This window comes from Sorex fumeus, unplaced genomic scaffold (genome assembly GCF_029834395.1).
Source record: "Sorex fumeus unplaced genomic scaffold, SorFum_2.1 ptg000002l, whole genome shotgun sequence".
Lineage (NCBI taxonomy): Eukaryota > Metazoa > Chordata > Mammalia > Eulipotyphla > Soricidae > Sorex > Sorex fumeus.
The window spans coordinates 18,579,074-18,605,026 of NW_026606059.1; the positions used below are offsets into that span (position 1 = coordinate 18,579,074).

The 25,953-nt window shown below is 43.7% G+C and overlaps 1 protein-coding gene across 1 annotated transcript; it reads left to right on the forward strand.

The window, feature by feature from the left end:
* Positions 1–25,684, forward strand: IMPA1 (inositol monophosphatase 1). Its single transcript, XM_056109873.1, has 9 exons — positions 1–76; positions 3,214–3,296; positions 4,454–4,587; positions 7,624–7,728; positions 10,437–10,482; positions 14,006–14,114; positions 16,583–16,691; positions 19,703–19,854; positions 23,753–25,684. The coding sequence occupies exons 2-9, from the start codon at positions 3,234–3,236 to the stop codon at positions 23,866–23,868; spliced, it is 834 nt and encodes a 277-aa protein (XP_055965848.1). The 5' UTR covers positions 1–76; positions 3,214–3,233; the 3' UTR covers positions 23,869–25,684.
* Positions 25,685–25,953: the final 269 nt, after the last annotated feature.

Genomic DNA, 25,953 nt, shown 5'->3' on the forward strand with positions numbered 1-25,953 from the left:
GGGTCCTTCATCCCCGGAAGAAGCGAGCCCCAGAGGCGTCGGATCTCGTAAAGGGCGAGGCGTGCACCCAGCCCAGGTGAGCGAGAGCCGCTATCTGCCACCCCACCACGGCCCCCGTGCGGGCGCTGCGGGATGGCTCCTCCGTCGGAAAGGCGCGGGGGTGCGGGGGTCCGCGTGCGGTCGGGGTGGCGGGGGCGGCGCCCCGGGGCCCAGGCAGCGGTCAAGTAGCGGGTCCGCGGTCGCGATCGTCGGGAATGCAGGAGCCGTGTGGCCGCTGAGGGCCAGCAGGTCTGCCCTTGTTTTCATGAGACCGACTCGGGAGAAGTTCAGAGAGAGAGAGATTGCATTACTTGCATTGCTCCGCGAGGTCGCCTATCCCAGTTGGAGCGACTGGGCAGCACCCCCCGGGACCCCTGGGCAGCACCCCCCGGGACCCCTACCGGGCTCTGTCGAGCCTCCAGGGACAGGGGCACAGGGAGATGACAGACAGTGCGGCGGTGGCCGTGACCCGGGCAGAAACTGTTGGAAATGTTGCAGGTGGGGATGGCCTTTTGGAAAGGAACTGGGTTAGAACCGAGTCCCTTCGCTCGGGAGTTACTCTGCAGAAGGCATTCACAGCAGCGGTCCAGATGCGGGCAGGGGGTTGTGAAGTGCCCTGCGAGCCGTGCTCCAAGTTCTAGGGGCGCTTCCAGCTCCAGGGCGTTCCCCAAGCTTCCCGCTCTGCCTTCTTTTCTCCTTAGGATTTCCGCTGCACTTGCTGCCCGCTCTGATAACTCACATGTTGGTACCTGGGGCCGTTTGACACCCCTCCCCCACCCCCCTCACTGCAGGGTCCGTTTATTCAGCTGCTTGGTTGTTTTCACGACCCCTTCAACCTCTCCTGATGAAGCTCGTGGGGTTAGACTCGTGGTCGCCCCACCTCCTCCACCCCAAACCCAAAGTGACTCTCTTGCTCTGTGTCAGCACCATGGATGTCACCACCATCTGTTCACTTTGCTAAGATTGGAGAGAAATCTGGGCACCACTGAATCCTTCTTCTCCCCTTAGATCTCATCTCCAGCCTGTTAACAACCAAGTTTTCTCCCCTACTTTACTTCCCAAAGCAAGTAGCTCCTGTCTTGAATTTCAAGTTCTCCCCCTTTCCTGAAGCCAGCCCCGGGGTGTCCTAAGTACTACTGCCCTTGAAGTCTAAATATCCTGACTCACACGTCTGACTTCTTGACCCATATCTGTTCTCTCTTCCCTCCACCCTGCAATCTATGCTGTGCAGTGGGAAATGATTCTTTGTGGCTCTTAAATCAAGATCTCATCTCCAAGTCCCTGTGTACCTCCTCAAGATCCCTTCTATTTCCTCCTCCTCATCCTTCCCAGTTTCTCTTGGTCTTCTCTGAGCAATCTCACTTGCCCTTCAGATCTTGGCTGATCATGTTCTCGGGGAACCTCATTCCTTCCACCGAGTCAAAGCTCCCAGATCACACACTACTTGTATGCCTTCTACTTCTCTTGGTGATTTTTGCATGTAGCCTGTGATTTAACATATGCTTCCTGACTAGAGGATTTAAGTGTGAGCCAGTCCTGTCTTTTCCTCACTGTGGGGCATTGTGTGTCCTGTACGACCACATATCTGTTACCTGATTCAACAAATCAGGACCTCTGGGGATGGTTAATCCCTAAAAGAAGGGGTCTCTTTTGAAATGGCTCTTTCCATTGGTAGGAGTTATTTTAGTGCTCCTTAGAAGGTGGAGATATGACTTGCAGTTTCTGGCAAGAAAGCAAACACATTCCAAGAACATCTAGCTCTGTTCTCATCTTGGAGATAGGAGTAAGAATTAGGGGGAGGAGAATTTGGAAGTAACAGTTGCCATGCTCGAAGCTGTTGCTTCTTCAACTCAAGAAGAGGATTGATTTTTACCTGTTTGAAAGTCTTACACTAGGAAGGAAAAGCATCCCAAGGAAAGCTGAGTGTGTGGGTCCTGTGTGCTCCCGTCCCCGCCTTCTCCCGGTGGCTGTGGGGGAGCATCTCTGGAGATGTCCCTGCGTAGTCTTCCACTGAAGTTTTGTGTCAGTTGTTCTCAGTTACAGAGATGAAAGTAGGGTTGCTTGCTAGTGATTCAGAATGATGCCACGTTTTTTCCCCTTGAGTCTGACAGTTTAAAAAGCATCTCTGTGCTCGGTACAGACTTCAGAGAGTGGTCAGCTCTGCAGTGGTAAATTATTTTTATCTCTTTACCAGTCTGTGGAAAATTGGACAGTTCAGAACCCTAAAAATAAGTTTTCTGTCTGAAACTCGGTGAAGGAAATTTTTCTTTTGCTTTATTATTTGCTGTTGGTCCTGGAATTTTCCTTCCTTGGAACATTAAACTAGACTAGCAACACACACACACACACACACACAGACACACACACACACAGACACACACACACACACACACACACACACTTATGTATATTTAAATTTTTTTTTTTTGCAGCTCCAGGTTTTGAACTCCAGCCTGAACCACCTTCCTTATCCCAGAATGTTAAAATAAAACAGTGGACTTTAATGTCAGAATTGGGTTCAGTTTCTGTGTCATTTACTTGTAGCCTTAAAGCAAGTCATTGCTCACCTCATAGCTTAAAGTTCTTCATCTTTACTGCCTTACTGGGAAAAAAAATACAACATTTGTGGAGCACTGAATGACCTGACATTGAGTTGGCATAATAATTGAGTCTGTGGATTGTGCCGTCTCTTTCTTTCAAAGCTTGTTTTATTTCAGCCATTCGAATTTTCATTTTATTTTCCATCCAGGTATTTCTTGTGAAGCTGGAGATGTAGAACACAGTCTTTGCATGTATGCGGGAAGCTTTGGGTTTAATCCCTGTCAACCTCTTCCCTCCATAAAATGCTTCTTGTATCTTTTTGTCTCTTTCCCAGGTGAATGTTTTTTGATTGTTTGTTTTTGTCTTGTTTTTGGGCGGGTCATGCCCAGTGGTGATTAAGGGACCATATGCAGTGCCAAGGATCAAATCATTAACCCTTTTTGCATGGCAAACACATTAACCCTGTACTATCTTTCTGGTCCAGAGATGTTTTTTAAAGGGGTATATGAGTGAATCTAGAATAAGGAAGAAGTGACTCCCCAAAGGAGATAATTTACTAATTGATATGCATCTGTGAGCTCTTAATTCTGTAGTGAAGACATTTAGAGGTTCGTAACTATTTTGTCCTTATAGGTGTTAATTTTATTGAGAAGATGGCTGATCCTTGGCAGGAATGCATGGATTATGCAGTAACCCTAGCAAGACAAGCTGGAGAGGTATGAACAAAAATCTTGTGAGCCCTAATAGGTGATGGCTATGGACAACATGAGGTTTTCCAGCTTATTAAGTTCAGTTAATTTTTTTTTTTCTTTTTGGGTCACACCCAGCGATACACAGGGGTTACTCCTGGCTCCGCACTCAGGAATTACTCCTGGCAGTGCTCTGTGGACTATATGGGATGCTGGGAATCAAACCTGGGTCGGCCGCATGCAAGGCAAATGCCCTACCATTGTGCTATTGCTCCAGCCCTCAGTAAATATTCTTAATAACCTGTATTTTCTCAAGGGGTTGCCCTGCCACGGAGGCAGGGGGGGATGGGGGGGTGGGGGTGGGAGGGATATTATCCATGGTGGTGGAAAATGGGCACTGGTGGAGGGATAATTGAAACCCAAGCATAAAAAATTGTAAATCTACAACTGTACCTCATGGTGTTTCACTAATAATAATAAAAAAATAACCTGTGTTTTCTGCATTTTGCTAAATATTTTTATTGTGGTGAATATTCTATTTTTCTATTATTAAACTCAATTTTGTGGGCAGGGACATACCTGGCAGTGCTCAAGGGTTTTTCCCAGGTAGTGTCGACCTGGAAATTGAGCCTGGTGCTCCCGCATGCAAAGCACATATCCCAGTCCTGTGAGCCATTTCCTGGTCCTCATTAAATGTTTTCTTGAGGGGTGGTCAGTCGGAGTTGGCTTCCTCCCAGACTGGACAGTTCAGTGCTAGGGCTGGGAATGTGGTACTACTCAGCCCTTAGGGACTGCAGGCCCCTAGAACTACAACTCGTGGTGCTCAGAGGGTCAGGGGGTTACTGGGCATCAATCACAGGTCCCTGGACATCCAAGATGTACACCCCCGATCACTGAGCTAACTCCCTGATCCCTCACTAAACTTTTTGTATCTGCAGTTGTGACTCTAAAATAAGATTAGGTACAACATCATAATCCAGTATGATTTACTAGATTATGATATTGTTCCTAGGTGTCCATAACCACTATAGGTAAGATGTTACAGAAATGGTGTTGAGAGAAATTTTAGAATATCATTTGAGACAGATTGAATATTGGACTATTTCTGTATTTCATCGCATAGTTTGATTGAACATGACTAATGTGCTTAAAAATTTTCCTTTCTTACCAAAACAAAATTTTAGGTGGTTTGTGAAGCTCTGAAAAATGAAATGAATGTTATGATTAAAAGCTCCCCAGCTGATTTGGTCACTGCTACTGATCAAAAAGTTGAGAAAATGCTTATTTCTTCCATAAAGAAAAAGTATCCATCACACAGGTATGTCTTTTTTTTTTCCTCTCTCTCTTTTTGTAAACAAGGAATATTTCTTATTTTATTCTCCAAGGATAAGATAAACCCCGGTTGAAAGCAATTTTTGGCTGTAGGCACTGGAATTAACCTGAGTTAACTTCAGCTAAAAGGAATTCTTTTGGAGCTTTGCTTGAGAGCTGAATTTAGACAGGAAGCAGAGGAGAGCCCCCAGGAACCATTGCCAAGGGTACTCTTGGCTCTGTGCTCAGGGCTCACTCATGGCAATGCATGAGGGACCATAGGTGGTGCTGGGGATTGAACTGGGTCGGCAAGGCAGGCACCTTATTTGTACTCTATCTCTTGCCCTGTAGCTTCCCATTTGACTGTTGGCATTGGGTTATTTGCCTCATTAAATCAAGCTAACAAATCCCGGGCAAGAACATCTGCCTGTTGAGCTCAGGCTATTTGCTCAATCTGTCTGTAGGCAGCAGACTGGGGAGATTTGGATTCCTTCACAGGAAGCAGAGACTTGGAATGTTATCAAGCCAACATGACAAATGCCTATCGTAGTCATGAATTAGAAATTTTATTTTATTCTCCATCATGCTTGCTTTGTTACGTGGAGGGGTGGTAGCAGATTTCAGAAAAACTATTAATAAACGAATTCTGACAGGCGTACAAGTCTTAATAGAAACTGTGTCATTATTTTCCAACTTTCACGGTGATATTTTTACTTCCTGGTCATGCCATTGGTGAGTCTTGGTGTTTTAGCCATTGAGGTGGGAAAATGTTCAAAGGTCTGACTTAATATCACGATCACGATCATCCTGTTGTTCATTGATTACCTCAAGCAGGCACCAATAACGTCTCCTTCTTCCTAGCCCTGAGATTTTAAAAGAGCCATATTCAGTGCTCTTTCAGGGTTAGGAGAATGAGACCCATCATTGTTACTGGTATTTGGCATATTGAGTATGACACGGGAAGTTTGCCAGACTCTGCCGTGCGGGCAGAATATTTTTGGTAGCCTGCCAGGTTCTCCAAAGTAAGAATGAGAAAGCAAATGAGATGAGATAAGATGAGATGATGAGATGAGATGAGATGAGATGAGATGAGATGAGATGAGATGAGATAGCAAATGTGGTCATGCACTTCTGGGAGCTGGGTTTATAGTCTCTGGGTCTTGGCCGTTGATGGGATCAACCTGGTGCTGGCAGCAGCTGGTGGGTGTGATGCCTACCTACTAGAAGATGGAAGGTCTGGGTGGAGAAGGCCCAGTCCCCATCCGAGCAGGCTTGGAGATCTCAGCCCCGGGACACGCATGCCTGGGTTTCTCTGCCAGTTCCGTCATGCATGATGCTTGTCTGGACGTGTGGAGAGTGGTCTCAGCATGGCTGTGGCTGGTTCTGGAGGTCTTCGGCTCCTGGGCCTCTGCTTGGGGCTGGGAGGAGGGAAACTCCAAGAGGCCTTCAAGGGGCCCTGGTGAGGACAGCCAGGCGTGGGGGCAGGAGACTCTGTGCTGTTCTCTTCCAGGAGCTGGGTTTTATAGTCTCTGTGTCTTGGCCATTGATGGGACCAACCTGGCGCCAGCGGCAGCTGGTGGGTGTGACTCCTACCTACTGAAAGATAGAGGGTCTAGGTGGAGAAGGCCCAGTCCCGATCCAAACAGGCTTGGAGATCTCAGCTCCGGGACCCACATGCCTGTTCCTTCATGCATGTGGCTTGTCCGGACGTGTAGAGAGTGGTCTCAGCATGGCTGTGGCTGGTTCTGGAGGTCTTCGGCTGCTGGGGCTCTGCTGGGGTGGGGGGGAACTCAACCCGCCCCCCTCCAACGGATCCTGGTGAGGACAGCCAGGCGCGGGGGCAGGAGACTCTGACTTAATATACTTCTAGTTAATAAAGTTATATTGAACTAAGAGAAAAATAGATTGTTAAAAAAGATTATGATAGGGGCCAGAGCAATAAAACAGTGGGTAAGGTGATTGCCTTGCATGTGGCTGACCAGGTTTGATCCCTAGCATCCCATATGGTCACCTGAGCACCGCCAGGAGTAGTTCCTGAGTGCAGAGCCAGGAGTAACCCCTGAGCAACTCAGGGTGTGGCCCCCCCCATTAAAACAAAATAAACATTATTTAAATAAAACAGATAATGATAATGATTAGGGCAAGCTAGTAGCACTTGATGGTGGGGGGGGGGGGAAGGAAACTAGGGAAGGAAATAAGAAAATCAGTGAACCCAGTTACTATGTACAGAATTCAGAGATACACTGCAAAGTGTGCTTTAGGGAAACAGAGGAAAGAAATTTCGGTGGGTGATTAGTTTTGGGAATGACATTTAATCTTTTTTTTTTTTTTTTGCTTTTTGGGTCACACCTGGCGATGCACAGGGGTTACTCCTGGCTCTACACTCAGGAATTATCCCTGGCGGTGCTCACCCCTGATGGAATGCTGGGAATTGAACCCAGGTTGGCCACGTGCAAGGCAAACGCCTTACCCGCTGTGCTATCGCTCCAGTCCCAAGACATTTAATCTCACCTATTGCTGCAGAGTAAATAAGAATTCAGCAACTCCAAGCAGCACTTGTCTACTACCTCCCACATTTCTTGAGATCAGGAATAAGGGAAGCGCTTGCTCGGTACACAGTGCTCGCCCCCCAGTCTCATACAGTCGGAGCCAACCTGTTCAGGGCTGCATTTTCTTCTGGATCAACTGGGGCTGAAGTCTGGTCACGCACGTGATTGCGGCAGCCTTCATTTGCCCTGTGCTTATCTGCTGGCACTTTCCCTGAGTTCCTCATCTACAGACCTCTATGTACCTCTATGTATCTCTAGTACAGTACTCTGTGTACTATGTGCTGCTGGCTTCCTTCAAAGAAAGAGGGGAACGAAGAGTTTTCACATGACTATGCTGGGGAGGAAGTAAAGATTTTCTACCTTCTTCAGCCTGAAGGAGAAGGTCACTGTGGAAAATGGTGACTTTTGTCATGTTCCGCAGTCGACCGTGTAGCTCCAGCCGCATTAAGGGTCGAGTGATGCCAAGATTCAGAGTTTGTTTTTCTTGCTTTTAGTTTCATCGGTGAGGAATCTGTAGCAGCAGGGGAGAAAAGTCTCCTCACGGACAATCCCACGTGGATCATTGACCCTATTGATGGAACAACTAACTTTGTGCATAGGTATGTCTTAAGATTGTAGCATTGTAATTAGTATTTGTGTACTTACTGGGCGAGTCTTTCGAGCGTCTGCTCCTTAAACTGTGGTCAAGACCCCGTATGGAATGTTGGGGGGGGAGGGGTGACTTGAAAAATTTGACAGCAGTAAAATGTTTTTGACAAAGACCAAAAATTCATTCAATCAACCTCTATTGGGAATTCAGAGTGTTTCTGGCATCTCTCACTTGGGGTGAGTGATGAAATAGTCGTGATGGGATTTGTGCAGTAACATCCCTGTTCACCATCATTCTCACAATTAAAACCTTGCAAAAACAGAAGTGAGCAACATTACTGCTCTATCAGGTAAGGAGCAAGTAAGGTCAATATTGGATTATGGTAGGGGCCAGAGAGATGGTTCAGGAGTTAAGGTGTTTGCCTTGCATGAGGCTGACCCCGGTTTCATCCCTGGCACTGCACATGTTCCCCTGAGCACTGCCCCCTCTATAAGAAGAGAGAGAGAGTGAGAGAGAGAGAGAAAGATCCAGAGCCAAATGTTATATCATTGTAGAATTGATCAACAGATCTGTCTTTGAAACTTGGTGCTCTTTTTAGCTTTTATAGACAGACTTGATGACCGTGGGAAAGTTACTTAATCTCTCTAAGCTTTAGATTTGTTTTTTGTCTATGAAATGATCATTTAAAAAAAAAAGGTAACATTGGTTTACAGCACTATATTTGTTTTAGGAGTACAAGTTCACCCTTTCCGAATGTACCTTACCATGCCACAGCCACCAACAAAGACCCCATATCTCCTGAGTGTCCACCGTGTCTGGGCCTCTGTCCCTCAGTCCCTCTGGCCCGCTCCCCCCGTGCCTCTCTGGGACCCCCAGCTCTGCATTCTCACCCCTTCGTGGTTTTGTTTTCATTCTGCCTGTTCCCCTGCTTCTCTGTGCTATAGAAATCTCTTGGCAGAGACCTCTGTGTCTCTCTGTGGAGACCTAGAATGAGATCGTCTGGTATTTGACTTCTTACTTCTGACTTACTTCATCCATAGGCATGCATATATCTTTGGGGATTGTTTTCATATGTGTTGGCTAGATAGCAGGGAGTGGAGTCGGCTGTATCTTTTGGGAGATTTACTTTAAACATAAAATGGCCATATTAATGGCACCTGCTTCTTAGAATTGTTAGGATTCAGTGGATAGGATCGTTATAAAGAGCTTACGCTTGGCACTCAGTAAGTATATACCTCATCTTACTAGCACCAGAAGAGATTATTAGTGAGTATTTGCTTTTCAGATATGAAGCATCAAGTTTGGGCTAGAGTTGAGTCACAACTTTTTCTGTACAATTTTTTTTTTGGCCACACCCGATGATACTCAGAGGTTACTCCTGGCTCTGCTGTCAGAAATTATTCCTGGCGGTGCTTGGGAGATTATATGGGATGCTGGGATTGAACACAGGTCGGCCTCATACGAAGCAAATGCCCTACCCGCCATACTACCTCCCTGGCCCCTTTTTTCTGTACAATTTAAACCCCGTAGTCCAAGTAGACCCAAGCAGTCCAGGTTGTGGGAAAATGACTAAAGAAACAATCATTTGGAAAAAAAAAAATCTTGACCAGCTAAATTAAAAAAAAAATCATTTATATTTTTTGAAAAATAAAGACTAAAGCATTTTATGTTCAATAGCTATGAAATGGCAGATAGTATAAAGTATTGAGAGCCAGTTTCCAATGCAAGGGATGGGTTGTCTTCCCATGCCAGCAAACAATAGAGTATCTTCTGGACCTCAGCTGGATGACCTTCCACTTAATTCAGTCCTGTCAGTGACAGCAGGAGATGACAGAAGATTTCACAAAGTAAGAACTTGCTCCTTTGGTGCTTTCAGACCTGACTGTGGTGTGGCCAGAAGTGACCTGCAGTGCCAGAGCTTGATGACAGCAGGGTGGCCAAGCCCAAGCAGAGGTGCCAGGTTCACACTGGGCCCATATGGGTCACGGGATTTGAACTTGCGGCCCATATGGGTCACGGGATTTGAACTTGTGGCATGCGAGACAGACAAGCATTAAAGCCGCTGAGTTATTCCTCTAGGCCCCCAGAGATCATTTTGTTTGTTCTTGCGTCATACCAACAGTGCTCAGGTCTTCCTCCTGGCTCTGGGCTCAGGGGTCACTCCTGGCGGGGCTCCGTGGACCGTAAGGGATGCTGGGGATCCATCCTGCCGTGGTACCCGCTAGCCCAGAGATAATGGCTTACCAGTGGGTTTTACTTGTCTGGCAGGGAGGGTACTTAATGACCAGACTCCTTTGGTCTTCCCGGGCTGTTCTTCCTCCTCCCCTCCCTCCCCCCTTCCTCTGATGGCCCCAGGCTTCCCCTGCAATGTGCCCTTGAGTTTGTTGTCTTGACTCCATCTTAGACTTAATTCAGTGTTGTCTCCTGTTCATATCTTGTATGGAACCTGAAAGGGAAGAAGGGAAAGTGTTTCTCCTTCTGCACCACAGTGTCCTGTATAGATCAGCCCCGTATCCCACCCCTGCCCTCTCTCCCACCTGGATAAAAGGCTGTCTTGTTCTCAGGCAGAGGGCCCAAACTGTTCTGCAACATTTTGTAAGCAGTTATATTAGGGGAAAAAAAAAACAAAACAAAACATTTTTCTTGGCAATGAGTTCTGTTATGATAACATTGTATCTTCGCTTTTTTTTCCTCTCCCCTCCACCCCCCCTCCCCAAGGTTTCCTTTTGTAGCTGTTTCCATTGGCTTTGTTGTAAATAAAAAGGTATGTGGTTTAAATTCATGGTTGCCAAAAGTTGGTTGCTCTTCTTTTCCGAGAAAGAATCAGTGTGTTTTCGTAATAAATTCAGGTTTGTGTCTGTTGAATTTATAGAACTGCATTATTTTGAAATATGCTATAGAACTATTAAAACTGCCTTGATACTTCTTGCCAGTGCAGAAGATTTAATGTTTTTTTGAGAGGCAAGAATTATTAAAAACCAAAACCCAAACAAAAAAAAAACACAAAGTAGCTGAAATTCAATTTAATACTTAATCCCTATTCTGTATCTGATAGAGTCAAATGTGAGAGGAGTTGCGGTTTCACCTGCTGCAGTGGAGAGGTAGAGTTTGTGCTTTAATGCTGAAATAGTTGGCAGTGCAGGAAAACATTGGAAGATTAGGACAGAATCAGGCGCTGGAACAAGGCTGCAGGATGGCGAGTGTGTGCAATAATCTATACACTGGGGCTGAAGCCACAGCACAGTGGATAGGCCATTTGCCTTGCACGTGACCGACCTGGGTTCGATTCCCAGCACTCCATATGGTCCCCCCACCCCCCAGCACCACCAAGAGTAATTCCTGAGTGCAGAGCCAGGAGTAACCCTTGTGCATCACTGAGTATGACCCCAAAAGGAAAAAAAAAAGAATCTAGACACTTGCTATGTCTAACCTAGTAGAATAAGATTTGTAGCTGTTGCATTTCCTTGCTACTTGACTATTTGATCAGACAATAGAGGATCGTATCTTCCTTGCCTTTCTCCCGAGATCTTGTGATATGTATGGTCAGCTTGTAAGCAGGAGAGTTAAAGTGTCTCTGGAAGCAAGGACAGTTTAGTGCAAATGAAACCGTAGCCACAGGGCTGTGTTTATCTGTGAGAACATCCTAGAGAAGCTGTGGGAGCATTTAGTCTAATCAGCCCCAGGCTATGTACTGTCCCAGACGGTGAATTGGCAAGTCAGTGTCAGTTAAGATGCACAAACAGATAAAAGATGTTATGTGTTATGGAATTATGACAGTAAAATAACAAAATGGGTAATGATTTTTTTTTCCCTTTTGGGTCACACCCAGCGATGCTCGGGGATTACTCCTGGCTCTGCACTCAGGAATTACTCCTGGTGGTGCTCAGGGGACCATATGGGATACCAGGATCGAACCTGGGTCAGCCGCGTGCAAGGCAAATGCCCTATTCACTGCACTGTCACTCCGGCCCCCAAATGGGCAATGAATTTTGCAAAATGCTCTGGTTTGGGAAATTCTTAGCAAAAGAGTTCTTAGAATTTGGTCTTCTCAGCTGGGACTTAGAAAAGCCTTGTCCAGGTAACAAGGAAAAGCATTTCAGCAGGAAAGAGCTTGCTGGAGAGTGTGATATGTGTGGGGAAAGGGAATATTTGGGATGAATGAAGCCTGGGAAGTGGCGAGAGCAGACTGAGGGGGTAAGTTAGATGCGGTCATGCCGGAAAAGTTAAGCTTTGTTTCTCCTTTGGCCACTCCTAGTGGTGCGCAGGGCTGGCTCCTGGCTCTGCACGGAGGGACTCCCCTCCTAGCGGGTGTGGGGGCCCGTCTGGGATGCTCAGGGTCAAACCTGGATCAGCTGCATGCAAGGCAAACACTCTCCCCGCTGGACCATCTCTCCCACCCAGTTAGCCTTTATTTTTAAGCTGCATGAACCAGTGCAGGGTTTTATTTATTTATTTATTTATTTATTTTTGGGTCACACCTGGCAATGCACAGGGGATACTCATGGCTCTGCACTCAGGAATTACTCCTGGCGTTGCTCAGGGGATCATATGGGATGCTGGGAATTGAACCTGGTTTGGCCGTATACAAGGCAAACGCCCTACCCGCTGTGCTATTGCTCCAGCCCCGGTACAGGTTTTTAAATGCAGAATCATGGGAAATACTGGCTGTAGAGAGAGATTTTAGTGGCGATATTGGTGATTTGGAACCAAGATGGGGTGGTGACAGTAGGCAAGGAATGCTAAATTCAGAACATGTTTCCAGCAAAAAATTTGGAGGGGGGGTTTATGTAAGGAAAAGATGAGGTGTAATCTGATAATGTCTAGGTGTTTTTTTTTTTACTTCTTTGAGGTTGGGGTTTCTGCAGCTCTAGGTTATTTTGTAATGACTGGGGCTGATGGCAGCTTCAGTTTGAGGTGGTAGTTGAAATGGTGGAATGGCAAGAACCAGCTTCTAAGGATACAGGGGACTAACAGAGAAATGAGATGAAAGAATGAAAAATGTATAAAGCCACCAAAATCTGAGGTACACAACGGGTAGGAGTTAGGCAGAGAAGATTCCGACAAAGTGACGCTAATGGAGGGTGTCATACAGCTCCCCAGCACGTCTCCCCAAGAAACGTTTTATGGGGAGTGTGAAATAGTCAAAGCAAACCCTCCTTAAAAGGTAGAGGAGGCCAGTGAGGGGAATAGAACCTGTCTGGGAATAAGTATTTATTTAAGGATAGCAAATATCCTCCCACAAACACAGTGGGTAGTGTGGTTCTTTTTTTTTTTTTTTTTTTTTTTTTTGCTTTTTGGGTCACACCCGGGATCACTCCTTCACTCCTGGCTCTGCACTCAGGAATTATCCCTGGCGGTGCTCAGGGGACCATATGGGATGCTGGGAATCGAACCTGGGTCGGCCGCGTGCAAGGCAAACGCCCTACCAGCTGTGCTATTGCTCCAGCCCCCTAAGAGAAGCTGTCAGGTCCCTTTTGCCCCTGCCCTGTTTCTCTGACCCCTCTTCCCTTTATGATTTCAGGGTCAGATTTTGATGTGCTAAAAAGTATCCCCGTGATTGTTCAATGAGCTGGAGCTTGCTCCCACTTTCCTTGGACTCACCTAGTCATGCTCCCCCCTGATTATTGCAAAAGGAGAATTTTTTTTGGGGGGGAGGACATAATACTCCTGAAGATTTTCACCCCATTACTTCAGGATTGGGACCTTGCTTGATGCTCTGGTGCTAGGCAGTCGATAGACATTCTTGCTCCCTTTCTACCATAATCACACACACACACACACACACACACACACACACACACACACACACACACACCATTTGCTGTCTACATCCTGACAACTTCACTGCTCTGTGGTAGTAAAGGAAACAGAGAAGAAACTCGGAAGCTTTGGTGATAGCAGGAGACATTTTGGTAGAAGGAACCAGAATTGAAATCCAAGAGGCGGGAATCTCAGTTGATGGAACAGTTATTCGGAGAAGAATGAAAGGATAGGAAGGAATGATAGCAAAGAGGAAAGATTCATATTAGGAAACTTGAAAGGTGTATCCTTGTCTGAGGCAGAGGTCAGATGGGGCCCCTTGGGTTTAGAAGTGGATATGGCAAGAGGCTTGGGTTCGAGTTTGATTTCTTTCCTCTGATTCCACTGGCAATCAGCATTTTAAGGTGGCACAGTTTCGTGTTAAACAGCATTACTGAGTAGGCTCAGTTTTGTTGCTGCCTTAGAAAAATGGTTCGGTGCTGAAAACTACTCAGGTTTGGCAAAAGAAACTTGTTTCCCTTCTACAGATGGAATTTGGAGTTGTGTACAGTTGTGTGGAGGATAAGATGTACACCGGCAGGAAAGGAAAAGGCGCCTTTTGCAATGGCCAAAAACTCCAGGTCTCCAAACAAGAAGGTAGCGTTATCTAATGTTTCATTCGCTTCATAGTACAAATTGTATTTTATGGTTTTTGAATGTTACGCTTCGGTGTTCTCTGAGTGTCAACGAATATGTAAATTGTGTTTGTTTTCCCTCTGCTTTTTAACGTCAGCCTCACCACCTTCGAATGTGGTGAAGGAAGCTGGAAGGGCAAGTGTGATTGCACCAACAATTCAGGCCCTGCGTCTGGCTAGCACCTCAGGCACTGGAAGAGGACCATCACTCCTTGTCCTCATGCAGTTCATGGTTTATAGTTTTGGCCACTGCAACACAGATCCTTTGTCAAAATCCTCTGCTCTGGCTCCATTGGTGCCAGTCAGTAGGTTGTAAATTGTGGTAGAAAAGTTTGTTCAAGTCAGAGAAGACTAGAAGCGATACATACACTTTTTTTTTTTTAAAATAAACTTGATTGGCATTCTCATTATTTCTATGTGATGATTGTTTGAGATTTTTAGTTGCATTTTTACCATAGCACAGCGGTAGGGTTTGTCTTGTGTGCGGCCAGGCCGAGCCGGGTTCAATTCCTCCGTCCCTCTCGGAGAGCCCGGCAAGCTACTGAGAGTATCTTGCTCGCATGGCAAAGCCTGGCAAACTCCCAGTGACGTATTCGATATGCCAAACACAGTAACAACAAGTCTCACAATGGAGACGTTACTGGGCCCACTCAAGCAAATTGATGAACAACTGGAGGACTGTGCTACGGTGCTACCATCAAACCACATATTCCATAGCTTGTACTTCAGATTCATGTGGATTCACCAAAACTTAGATACAGGCAAAGCAGTCTTTTTTTTTTTTTTTTTTTCCCCTTTATTTTATTTTATTTTTTTTAAAGTTGTAGATTTACAATTTTTTGTGCTTTGGTTTCAATTATACAATGATCAGATACCCATCCCTCCACCAGTGCCCATTTTCCACCACCATGGATAATATCCCTCCCACCCCCATCCCCCCATCCCCCCGTCTCTGTGGCAGGGCAATCCCCTGTGTTCTCTCTCTCCTTTTGGGTGTTGTGGTCTGCAAAAGAGGCATTGAGTGGCAAACATGTTCAGTCCATAGTCTACTTTCGACATGCATCTCCCCTCCTGGGAGGATCCTCCAAACATCCTTTATTTGGTGCTCCCTTCTCTATCTGAACTGCCCTTTCCTCTAGGATACCCGGCTGGCCTCTAAGTTATGGAGTAATCCTCCTGGTGCTGATCTCAGCTATTCTTGGGTATTAATCTCATACTTTGTTACTTTATATCCCCCAGATGAATGCAATCTTTCTATGTCTATCCCTCTCTTTCTGACTCATTTCGCTTAGCATGATACTTTCCATATTGTACCACTTGTATGTAAATTTCATGACTTCATCTTTTCTAAGAGCTACATAGTACTCCATTGTGTAGATGTACCAAAGTTTCTTTAACCAGTCATCTGTTCTTGGGCATTCAGGTTTCTTCCAGTTTCTGGCTATTGTAAAGAGGGCTGCAATGAACAAACAAGTGCAGATGTCACTTCGACTATACATTTTAGGCAAAGCAGTCTTAAGTTCGGAATCCTCCTGCATCTCTGTATTCACAGTGATTCCATAAAAAAAGTTAAAAAGAAAAAAGAAAATTCGATATCCGAGACTTGATAAAATCATTTAATTTAGGAATGAAAAATATAAAGGAAAGAAAAAGTGCTTTCTGTCTCAATACAAATACTATATAGTTGTGTCCTGTAGAAATTTGCTTTATTTTTTAGATTTATGTGATAATAAAAACCAGTTTTCCATTGGTTGAGTTGAAACAGAAAAGCAGTATGTTTCAGAATCTGAGAAACAATAGCTTTTACAAAAACAACTCTTTGCATTTTGTAATTATTTGTTTACATAGTATTCAGTAGGTAATTACATGTAGACACAACAGTAGTAAGCATGCTTGGAATAAGCTGGCAGATACACATTTCCACTGGCGGGAGGGATGAAGAGAAGGATCTACAGCAGCGGGAGTCAGCCGGGTGTTCTGAATGTCAATCTCACTGTTTCAGAGAGAAGTGGAAGTATTAGATAATCTGTCAGTTTGGTAAGTGGGGATCAGAGTTGCTATGTAATTTTAACTTCGGTTTTATTACTTCAGATCTAAGTATATAGACAAGTATTTCTCAATTCCACCTTTTTGTGTTAGAAGTTTTTTCTTTTTCTGGCTATAAGTACAGACATGCATGCTGGCTGGTGAAATTCTTTCTACCCTTTTAGAGGGTGGACAAAGAAATAGAACCTTTTTGACATTTATAAAAAAAAACACTGGGGGTAGCAGATTTATCAGCATTTTACTATTTAGAGCTTGGAAAGAAAATCAATACAACTAAGAAGAGAATAAAATGTCCCATTTTATTCTAAATTATAAGTGTCTATGTTTTTTTTGTATCAGATTTCTTCCTCTTAACTCCAGTTTATTAAAAACATTTTCTTTTAGATATTACCAAATCACTCTTAGTAACAGAGTTGGGCTCCTCGAGAACACCAGAGACAATAAAAATTGTTCTTTCTAATATGGAAAAGCTCCTTTGCATTCCCATTCACGGGTAAGCACTTTTTATTTCTTCTTCTAAAATTCTAACAAACTTTGCATTTAAGGAATGAATTTTCTTTCAGAAATCAAGGGTTTGTTTTTACACAGATGGTATCAGTACCCTTTGCAACACAATAGCGATTCCACAATTTAATTTTAAAACATTTTTGGGGGGGGCAGGGCTTGGGGCCACACCAGGCGATGCTCAGGAGTTCCTGTACTCAGAAATTACTCCTGGTGGTGCATGAGGGACCATATGGGATGCCAGGGATTGGCAGGCACCTACCCACTGTTCCAGCTCCCCAGCCTCCTAAAACCGTTCTTTTGAAAAATAATTCATTCCTTTGGGTTTTGGGCCACACCTGGTGGTGCTTGGAGGCTGCTTGTGGCAGTGCTTAGGGTCACTGTGGCATTGCTCAAGTAATCTGTGTGGCACTAGGGGTCAAAGCAGGCTTGACTACAAGCAAGGCAAATACCCGATTGCTCACTCGAACCCTCATAAATCATTTTAAACTTAACAAAATTTGCAAAAATGAAACGCAAAAATCATTCTACCTGGATTCACCTGTTGTTAATATTTTGCCCCATTTACTTTATCATTTTTTTCTTTTTTTCTCTTTACATGCATACCTTTCCCCCGCTCAAATAGTTTAGGGATAAATTTATTTGTATCATGGTTCTATTATTTTTTTTTTTTCTCTTTTGGTCACACCATCTGGCGATGTTCTGCACTCAGGAATTATTCCTGCTGGTGCTTGGGGGACCATATGGGATGCCGGGGATTGAACCCGGGTTGGCCGCATGCAATGCAAGGCATGCAAGGCAAATATCCTACCTGCTGAACTATCGCTCGGATGCTGTATCGTGGTTCTTTACCCTTAAATAATTTAGTTTGTTCTTTCCTGAGACAAGGGATATTTTCTCCTATAACTACAGTAGAAGTATTGACTTCCTATCTGATTGCATTCATGGTCAGTTTTGTCAGCTGTTGTAACAATGTCCTTTGGGAGAAGTTTTCTTTTTGCAGAGCAAAATTCAGTCTAAAGTCAGATGTTACATTTAGTCAGGTCTCTTGAACCTCTGTTAATCTGGAGCATTTCAAAAGTCTAAGAAATTACCCATTTCCTTGAAATGTTCGAGTTATTTGCAGAGTTATACATATGCAAAGGCAGACTCACAATTCAGTGTATTTCTAATTTCTCTCCAGTAGTTAGCAGCAGTGATTTGTCTCACATTTTGTATATGCGTGTCTTCTTTTTTAAAGAAATCCTCAATTTTTAAAAAAAAATGAACTTATTTCAGTTTCTCACTTAGTAAAGTAAAATAAATAAATAAATAAATAAATAAAAATGCCTGCTTTTTTTTTTTTTTTCCTGCTATGGGGCAAATCTTTGCCCAGACTAAAAATGTTATTTATGGTCCTTCTGCATCACTTTGTTTGTCTCTTGAACAAACAGTGGAGTTTTGCTTTACAATCAATTCAAAAAATACTTATTAGAATGAAAGCATTAGATCTATTTGGCGGGGGCTGGGAGGTGGTTGAGGCTACACACTTACTTCTGGCTCTGTGCTCAGGGATCACTTCTCACCCGGCTTGGGGGACCAAATGTGGTGCAGGGAACAAACCCCTGGGTCAGCTGTGTGCAAGGGAAACATCTCACCTCTGTACTATCTCCACCTTTCTAGACCTATTCGTTTTAACATAACTTTTGTTTGATCTCAGTTCTGTCATTTTTTGATATGACTGTGTTATTGTCCTAATGCTATAGTATTATAGTTATTACATTTATTTGCTATTTCTTTATATATTTCTTTTATTTGTGAAATATTAAGCCTATTCTGTGGTGATTAAGCCTATTATGTGGCCTTACTAGTATGTATCTCTTTGTCCCATTATTGATGATGTTAACTTTGACTGCATGATAACGGTAGACCATTATAAAGATCCTCTCTTCCCATTGTAGTTGGATAACTGAGCAAGATAATCTAATACATATAATATCATCCTTTCATCATTTCTTTGCTATATATATATGTATTTTTTTTTTTTTTGCGGGTTCCATTTTCAGTTCTTTGAGTACTCTCCATATTGTTTTCCTAAGTGATGGAACCAGTCAACATTCCCACCAAGAATGATGAGTATTTCTCTTTCACTTCACTCATTTCTTTTAGCATTTAGTTACTGACTGTAATGGTCATCAGTCTGTCCATACCTGTCTTACCTTAGTCTATTTCTAAGGACATAGACCAAAGAGAAGGCAAATTTGTGATCTTGCCAGGCAGGTTTGGGTGTAAGTAGAGCCCAGGCCCTGTTTTAATCATGTCCTGATAGCACAAAGTTGAAAACAAGCAACAGAAACTTTACTCTCCTGGAAGCTATTTGTATTGTTGGCTTTAGTTCCTGGATTTAAACAAATATGAATATAAATGCATGGCATTATAGTTAGACTATTATGTTGTCTTAATTTTCCTCCTGAAGATTTTTTAAAAATATTCTGTTAAGTGATTGCTTTGTGAGGATTAATTTAATCATTTATGTAGTCATGATAATTAAATTTGAAGAATTGTTATTCTCAAATTAGAAATGGCAGGTTTGTACCTGTATCCTCTAGATGTGTTCAAATGATCAGTCGTCGCTTGAACTGAAGGTTACTGTCATTGTCCCATTGTTCATCAATTTGCTCCAGCGGGCCCAGTAACATTTCCATTGTGAGACTTGTTGTTACTGTTTTCGGGATATTGAACATTTCTGTTGTGAGACTTGTTGTTACTATTTTTGGCATATTGAATATGTCAGAGGTAGCTTGCCAGGCTTTGCCGTGCAGGTGAGATACTCTTAGTAACTTGCTGGGCTCTCTGAGAGGGGTGGAGGAATCGAACCTGGCTTGGCCAGGCTGGCTGCGCGCAAGGCAAACGCCCTACCACTGTGCTATCGCTCCAGCAACTGAAGGTAAGGAGGAATATCTTCTCTGGAATTTAGATTTTTTCCCCCCAGTCATCTTGTTTTTAATTGTTACCTGTTAGGATCCGAGGCGTGGGAACTGCAGCGGTAAACATGTGCCTGGTGGCAACTGGAGCCGCAGACGCCTACTATGAAATGGGCATTCACTGCTGGGACATGGCAGGGGCTGGCATTATTGTCACCGAAGCTGGCGGCGTGCTGATGGATGTGTCAGGTACAATACGGAACAAGACTTTTTTCTTGGTTGCTCTTTTTCAGAGAATTTTTTTTTCTTCCCCTTTTCTACATTTTATACTTCAGCTCTTAAAGAAAGACAAATATGCCACTTTTAATTTTCTGCAAAATCAAACGAATAAACATTGGGAGAGAGATAAGAGTGAAAAGCTAATAGTTATGCGATATGAATGGAGATAAATGACTCAGCTCTTCAAATGTGAGTACCAGGAACTCTTGCGAAGCTGCAGGAACAGTCTCGAAGGTCACTGAGTCTGTGGATTGTACCACGAACAGGTTGAGCGATGACCTTTGTGGACTCTCTCTGTTATCGTTTTGCCTTGGTCCTAGGGAGATTAAATACTTGCTTTGATTGTGTGTGTGTGTGTGTGTGTGTGTGTGTGTGTGTGTGTGTGTGTTTAAGGGGCAAGCCCAGTTGTGCTCCGGGCTTACTCCTGGCTTTGTCTGACTCTGTGCTCAAGGATCACTCCTGGTGGAGCTGGGGAACCATATGGGGCGTTGGGGATCGTTCCCAGGCCAGCTGTGTGTAGCCTAACCCGCTGTGCCATCTGTCCGACCTCTTTACGGTAATTCCTAAAAACCAATTTTCCTTAACATAAAACACACAGACCATACAAAACTGTTGGGGAACAGTTTTTTTTCCCCCCGAGGTGCCTGTACACATTGCACACTGAGTCAGGGCAGATGTGGGGCAAAGGGTGACGGGCGCATGGAGAAACCCTGTCCAGGAGCAGCCTTGATTGACTTGATTGCCAAGTACACACGTATTTCTCAGCTTATGGGAAGGTCCATTCACATAAAGATCAGTATCACCTTTCCTGCCCTGCTATGCCCCGGTCCAATCCCATTTAAGGCTAGAGGCTGCGGTTAGGATGACCTGCTAAGCGTGCATGACAGTTTTCTTTGTCTTGGGTGCATGCGACTTGGAGATCGAGTGAAGCTTAAGGCCGGACACCCGGTGCTGACAGCCTGTTCTTGCCAACTTTGCCCAGATACTCCCTTCCGTGGGGCCTCGCGTCAGGACCGCTCTGCAAGGTCTTATTGCTCCAGTGCCTGTCGCCATGCTCCACACGAAACAACAGATTTGGACCAGAAAGAAACTAGTGCCTTATTTTCTTTTCCCTTTTGGTTTTATATCACTGTCACTATTACTGTGGTCCCGTTGTTCATCAGTTTGCTTGAGTGGGCACCAGTAACATCTCCATTGTGAGACTTGTTACTGTTTTTGGCATATCGAAAACCCCATGGGGAGCTTGCCAGGCTCTGCGTATGGGCGGGATACTCTCAGTAGCTTGCAAGGCTCTCCGAGAGGGACAGAGGAATCGAACCCAGGTCAACTACGTGCAAGGCAAACGCCCTACACGCTGTGCTATTGCTCCAGACCCTTTTATATATGAGATATACTGACATACAACATACAACATTGTATAAGTTTCAAGTATACATTTTTGCTATATTTATGTTGCAGTATTGCTGTTGTAGCATCACTGTATCACTGTAACCCCATTGTCGTAGATTTGCTTAAGAGGGCACCAGTAACATCTCCATTCGCCCCTGTCCTGTACTAGTGTAGCCCAATGGCATCTACTTGCTCCAGGAACACAAGGAGCCTGAGATTTTAGCAGCTTCTTCTTAATTGTCCTTCCCAACCTTGCCGTATTGGGGGTTCTTTCAGCGTCAGGGGAATGAGGCCCGTTAATGTTACTTTTTTTGGCATATCGAATATATCACGAGCAGAGCCAACACTATTTTAGAACTGAGCACTGTATTAGGGAATGTTTCATGAGCCTTTATTTCACTGAGAATCCAATATATCCACCACCCTACAGATATATATGCCCTCCTTTTTTCTGGGAATTGTTCATTAATATTTTGATGCATATTTTATTTTATTTAGGTATTTAATCTTTATCTTGTGTATTTCACTAAGCATAATACCATTTATGCTCCATGTATTTTGTTGTAGCACGGTAGCACTGTCTTCCCGTTGTTCATCGATTTGCTCGAGTGGGCCCAGTAACGTCTCCATTGTGAGACTTCTTGTTACTGTGTTTGGCATATCGAATACATCACGGGGAGCTTGCCAGGCTTTGCTGTGTGGGCGAGATACTCTCAGTAGCTTGCCGGGCTCTCCGAGAGGGGCGGAGGAATAGAACCCAGGTCGGCCGCGTGCAAGGCAAACATTTTTTGGTTTGTTTTCATTTTGAGGGACCAACCGCAGCAGAACATATGGCTAACTTCTGGCAGTGCTTGGGGGACTGGTATGGGTGCCAGGGTCAAGCCTGGGTCGTGTGCAAGGCAAGTGCTGAGCCTGCAGTGTGATCTTTCTAGCTTCCAGAATTCTACCTTCAGAATTATGTTTTGTTAAGAGCTGAATTGTGCTTTGTATAGAAACAGATACGCCTGCATCTGTTTCTGTCCTATTTTCTTTATTCCTCAACCAGTTGGCATTTATATTGTTTCCAGTTCTTTTTTTCTCTCTCTTTTTTTTTCGTTTTGGGTCACACCCAGCGATGCTCAGGGGTTACTCCTGGCTCTCCACTCAGGAATTACTCTCAGGAATCACTTTTGTCGGTGCTTGGGGGACCACATGGAATGCTGGGAATCGAACCGGGTTGGCCGCATGCAAAGCAAAGGCCCTACCCGCTGTGCTATCGCTCCAGCTCGTTTCCAGTTCTTGACAGTTGTTATAGTGGTGTAACCTTGGTGGTGCATATACCTCTTGGTGTTTTTTAAAGAAGTATAGGCTGTGCCAGCAGTGCTCTGGACCACTCGTGGCTTGGTGCTTGGGGGATCTTGAGGACTGGGCTCAGACCCAGGGCTCCCACATGGGGAGAGCAGACGCTTTCATGCTCTGAGTGATCTCCTTGGCACCAGAATTAGTATTTTTGTGTTTTTCCCAGTAAATTCTCTGAAGTGGGATAATGGAGTCATTTGGAATTTCTCTTTTTAATGTTTTTTTCTTTTTTCTTTTGCTATTTGGACTATACCTGACTGTTGGCAGGACTGACTTATGGTTCTATGCTCAGGGATGTCGGGAAAGCCACGAGTGGTGCACAGAAGGGGCACCACGTGCAAAGGCCAGAGCCTTGACCGCTGTGCTGGGTCTCTCTCGCTCTCTGCCCAATTTTGGCCTGTTCCTTTTCCCAATTGTTGAGTTTTTTATTTTTAGGTTTTTTTTTTTTTTGGTATACTTTGGATATTAAGCCTTGTGAGACATATGCTGTGCAGATATATTCTCTTAGTAGGATGTCCTTTCATTCTAGTGCAAGTTATTTTGGTCTTCAGGTAGCCAATACTTAATGCATCGCAAATTTATTTTATTGTTTGTTTACTTTTGGTTTGGGGGCCACACCAGGTAAAGATGGGGGCTATTTCTCTTTGCTTTATTTCCTTATTTTGAGGGAGAGTGGGGACCACATTCAGCAGTGTACAGGACTTACCCCTGCACCTGTGCTCAGGTATCATTCCTGGTGGGGTTCAGGGACCAAATAGGGTGCTGGGGATTGAACTAGGGGTGGCTGCATGCAAGGCAAGTGCCCTGCCTGCTATACTATCTCTCTGGCCCACAGTCAGGTGTTTTGTTTTGTTTTTTTTTTCTTTTTGGGTCATACCCGGTGATGCTTGGGGGTTACTCCTGGCTTTGCACTCAGGAATCACTCTTGGCGGTGCTCAGGGGACCATATGGGATGCTGGGAATCAAATCCAGGTCGACTGTGTGCAAGGCAAACGCCCTACCTGCTGTGCTATTGCTCCAGCCCCCCACAGTCAGTTTTTTAAAGAGTATTAAAGTATTATGACGGTAGGACTTTTGTACTAGTTTTGTAGGCATTATTTTTGTTCAAGATATTAACTTACCCATTATACTTTGATTTCAGGTGGACCATTTGATTTGATGTCACGAAGAATCATTGCCGCAAATAGCAAAACAATAGCAGAAAGGATAGCTAAAGAAATTCAGATAATCCCTTTGCAAAGAGACGACGAAGATTAATTCGAGCAGCATCTCGTCCTCACAGTTGCTTCTTCCAGCTGTGCTCTGCACACTGCTGGTGTTCCACAAGCCAGACATCTGGCTCGGATGTATAGTCTGATTGATCTAAGTTAGTACAATCTTTCCAGTTTTAAAAGTTACAACTTCTATATTCTGTTGAGAGTAGGTATATAAGAATAAATGAAATATTTTGTTTTGTTGTTTTTAAAAATCTTATGTAAGAGTTGCATGTAAGAATGATCATTTTGGGAGAAATAACAGTTTATGAGATAAAAGGTATCTGTAAAATAGACCAAAGGTAGCAATTTTGGGTTTCTGAGAAGAATGAGCTTCTAATTTGTTGACTTACTGCTTCTGTATATAATCCTTTTTTTTATTAGAAAGTGAACCATATTTTTGCGTGTGATTTTTTGGCTACGATGGGTGGTTTTCAGTGGCTTCACGTGGTGTGAAGTATCAGACTGGGGCCTCGTACCCTTGCCTACTGCATACACGTATGTTAAGCACTTTGAAATATTTCATTGGCCCACTGCAAGTTTTAAAAATTTTAAATTTTAAGAAAAAAATTCTCTCTAGTTCCAAAAGCCATATTTAAATTTATAAAAAATTAGTGACTTCTTCCTCAAACACTATTTCTCTGTAGAAAAACTTACTTGTTAAAAAAAAATTCATCGAAAGAATGGAGGTAGCAATTACTGATAATAAGAAGTGCATGAAATAATTAACTCACCGTTCTGTATTTCACTTCAGGTTTTGAATTTCAGATCATCCACTTACCCATTTTATATTTCACATTCCTATTTCTTTTAACATTTCACTGTACCTTATTATTTCAGTTTTCAGACCACCAGATAGTATTCCCAGTTGTGACATTTCTGTTGATAATATATTTTCCAGAAGCAGCTACAGTGTTGTTTTTTTTTGGACTTCTTTAAATTCAAGTGTTTAAGAGAAGAAACTTTCACCCAGAACAAATGTTCTTCTCAGTTTTCTGCTATAATTAGATATCGCATGATGTTATGTTAACTTTAGGTCTTGTTTTGTGTTTGAGCCATACCCCACAGTACCCAGGGGCTCCTCCTGGTTCTGTGTCTGTGTGTGTGTGTGTGTGTGTGTGTGTGTGTGTGTGTGTGGGTGAGGGGGTCGTCACTCTTGGCAGTGCTTGGGGTTCATTTCCTGGGGATACAGTGCTGGGCCTCCAGCGTGCAAAGTGTGCTTTGCCTGTGCTGACCCTGTTGAATTCCCTCTCCCCAGCCCTTAGTTTTAATATTTAGGTTTTCAAGGTGGGCCTGCTGATCTGTTTGTACACAGGAAGCCTCGACCCTGGCAAATATACTGTTATTATTGAACTTAACTTTTTATTTATTTTGTTGTCACACAGTTCTATTTACTATTTAGTAGTTTTTAGCCTTGTCAGACTCAAAAAGAAAATTGTTTTGGTTTATAGATAAATTGAGAAAATGAATTTATTGCTAGCCTTTACCCTTGCCATGCAAACAGAGTGTTGATTTTTAATTTCAGTTCATGTTGGCATTGTTTTGCTAAAATGAAAAATGCTATGAAGTTTTAAAGATAAGGGGTTATGTAATTGTTGTGCATTAACTAACTCAGTAAATAGTTTGATCCTAAGATTTGAGCATTATAATTACTGTATTTGTACTGTTGTTCATGTGCAGTGAAAACATATACTGTATTCTAAGGTAGGGTTTTTTAAAATGAACTTATTTTAATTAATAAGAAATAAAATTTTAAATTAAAAATGTAATTGATATTTGCATGATTAAAGTTTTAATTTTAACTACTTAAAATAGTCTTAATATGGTTTTATTTATTTATTTATTTTTTGCTTTTTTGGGTCACCCTGGCAATGCACAGGGGTCAGTCCTGGCTCTGCACTCAGGAGTTACTCCTGGCGGTGCTCAGGGGACCATATGGGATGCTGGGACTCGAACCCGGGTCGGCCGCATGCAAAGCAAATGCTCTACCCGCTGTGCTGTCTCTCCAGCCCCCATGGTTTTATTTATTTTTTAAGTTAATTTTATTTGTATAAAGTTATTCACAGTATTTCATTACATTTAGTATTCT

Bases quoted from the DNA above. Each gene is read 5' to 3' on its own strand.
- IMPA1 (XM_056109873.1), top strand. From the start codon at position 3,234: ATGGCTGATCCTTGGCAGGAATGCATGGATTATGCAGTAACCCTAGCA. The intron at 10,483-14,005 runs GTATGTGGTTTA...TCCCTTCTACAG, and splicing joins GCTTTGTTGTAAATAAAAAG to ATGGAATTTGGAGTTGTGTA. The intron at 14,115-16,582 runs GTAGCGTTATCT...ATTTTCTTTTAG, and splicing joins CCAGGTCTCCAAACAAGAAG to ATATTACCAAATCACTCTTA.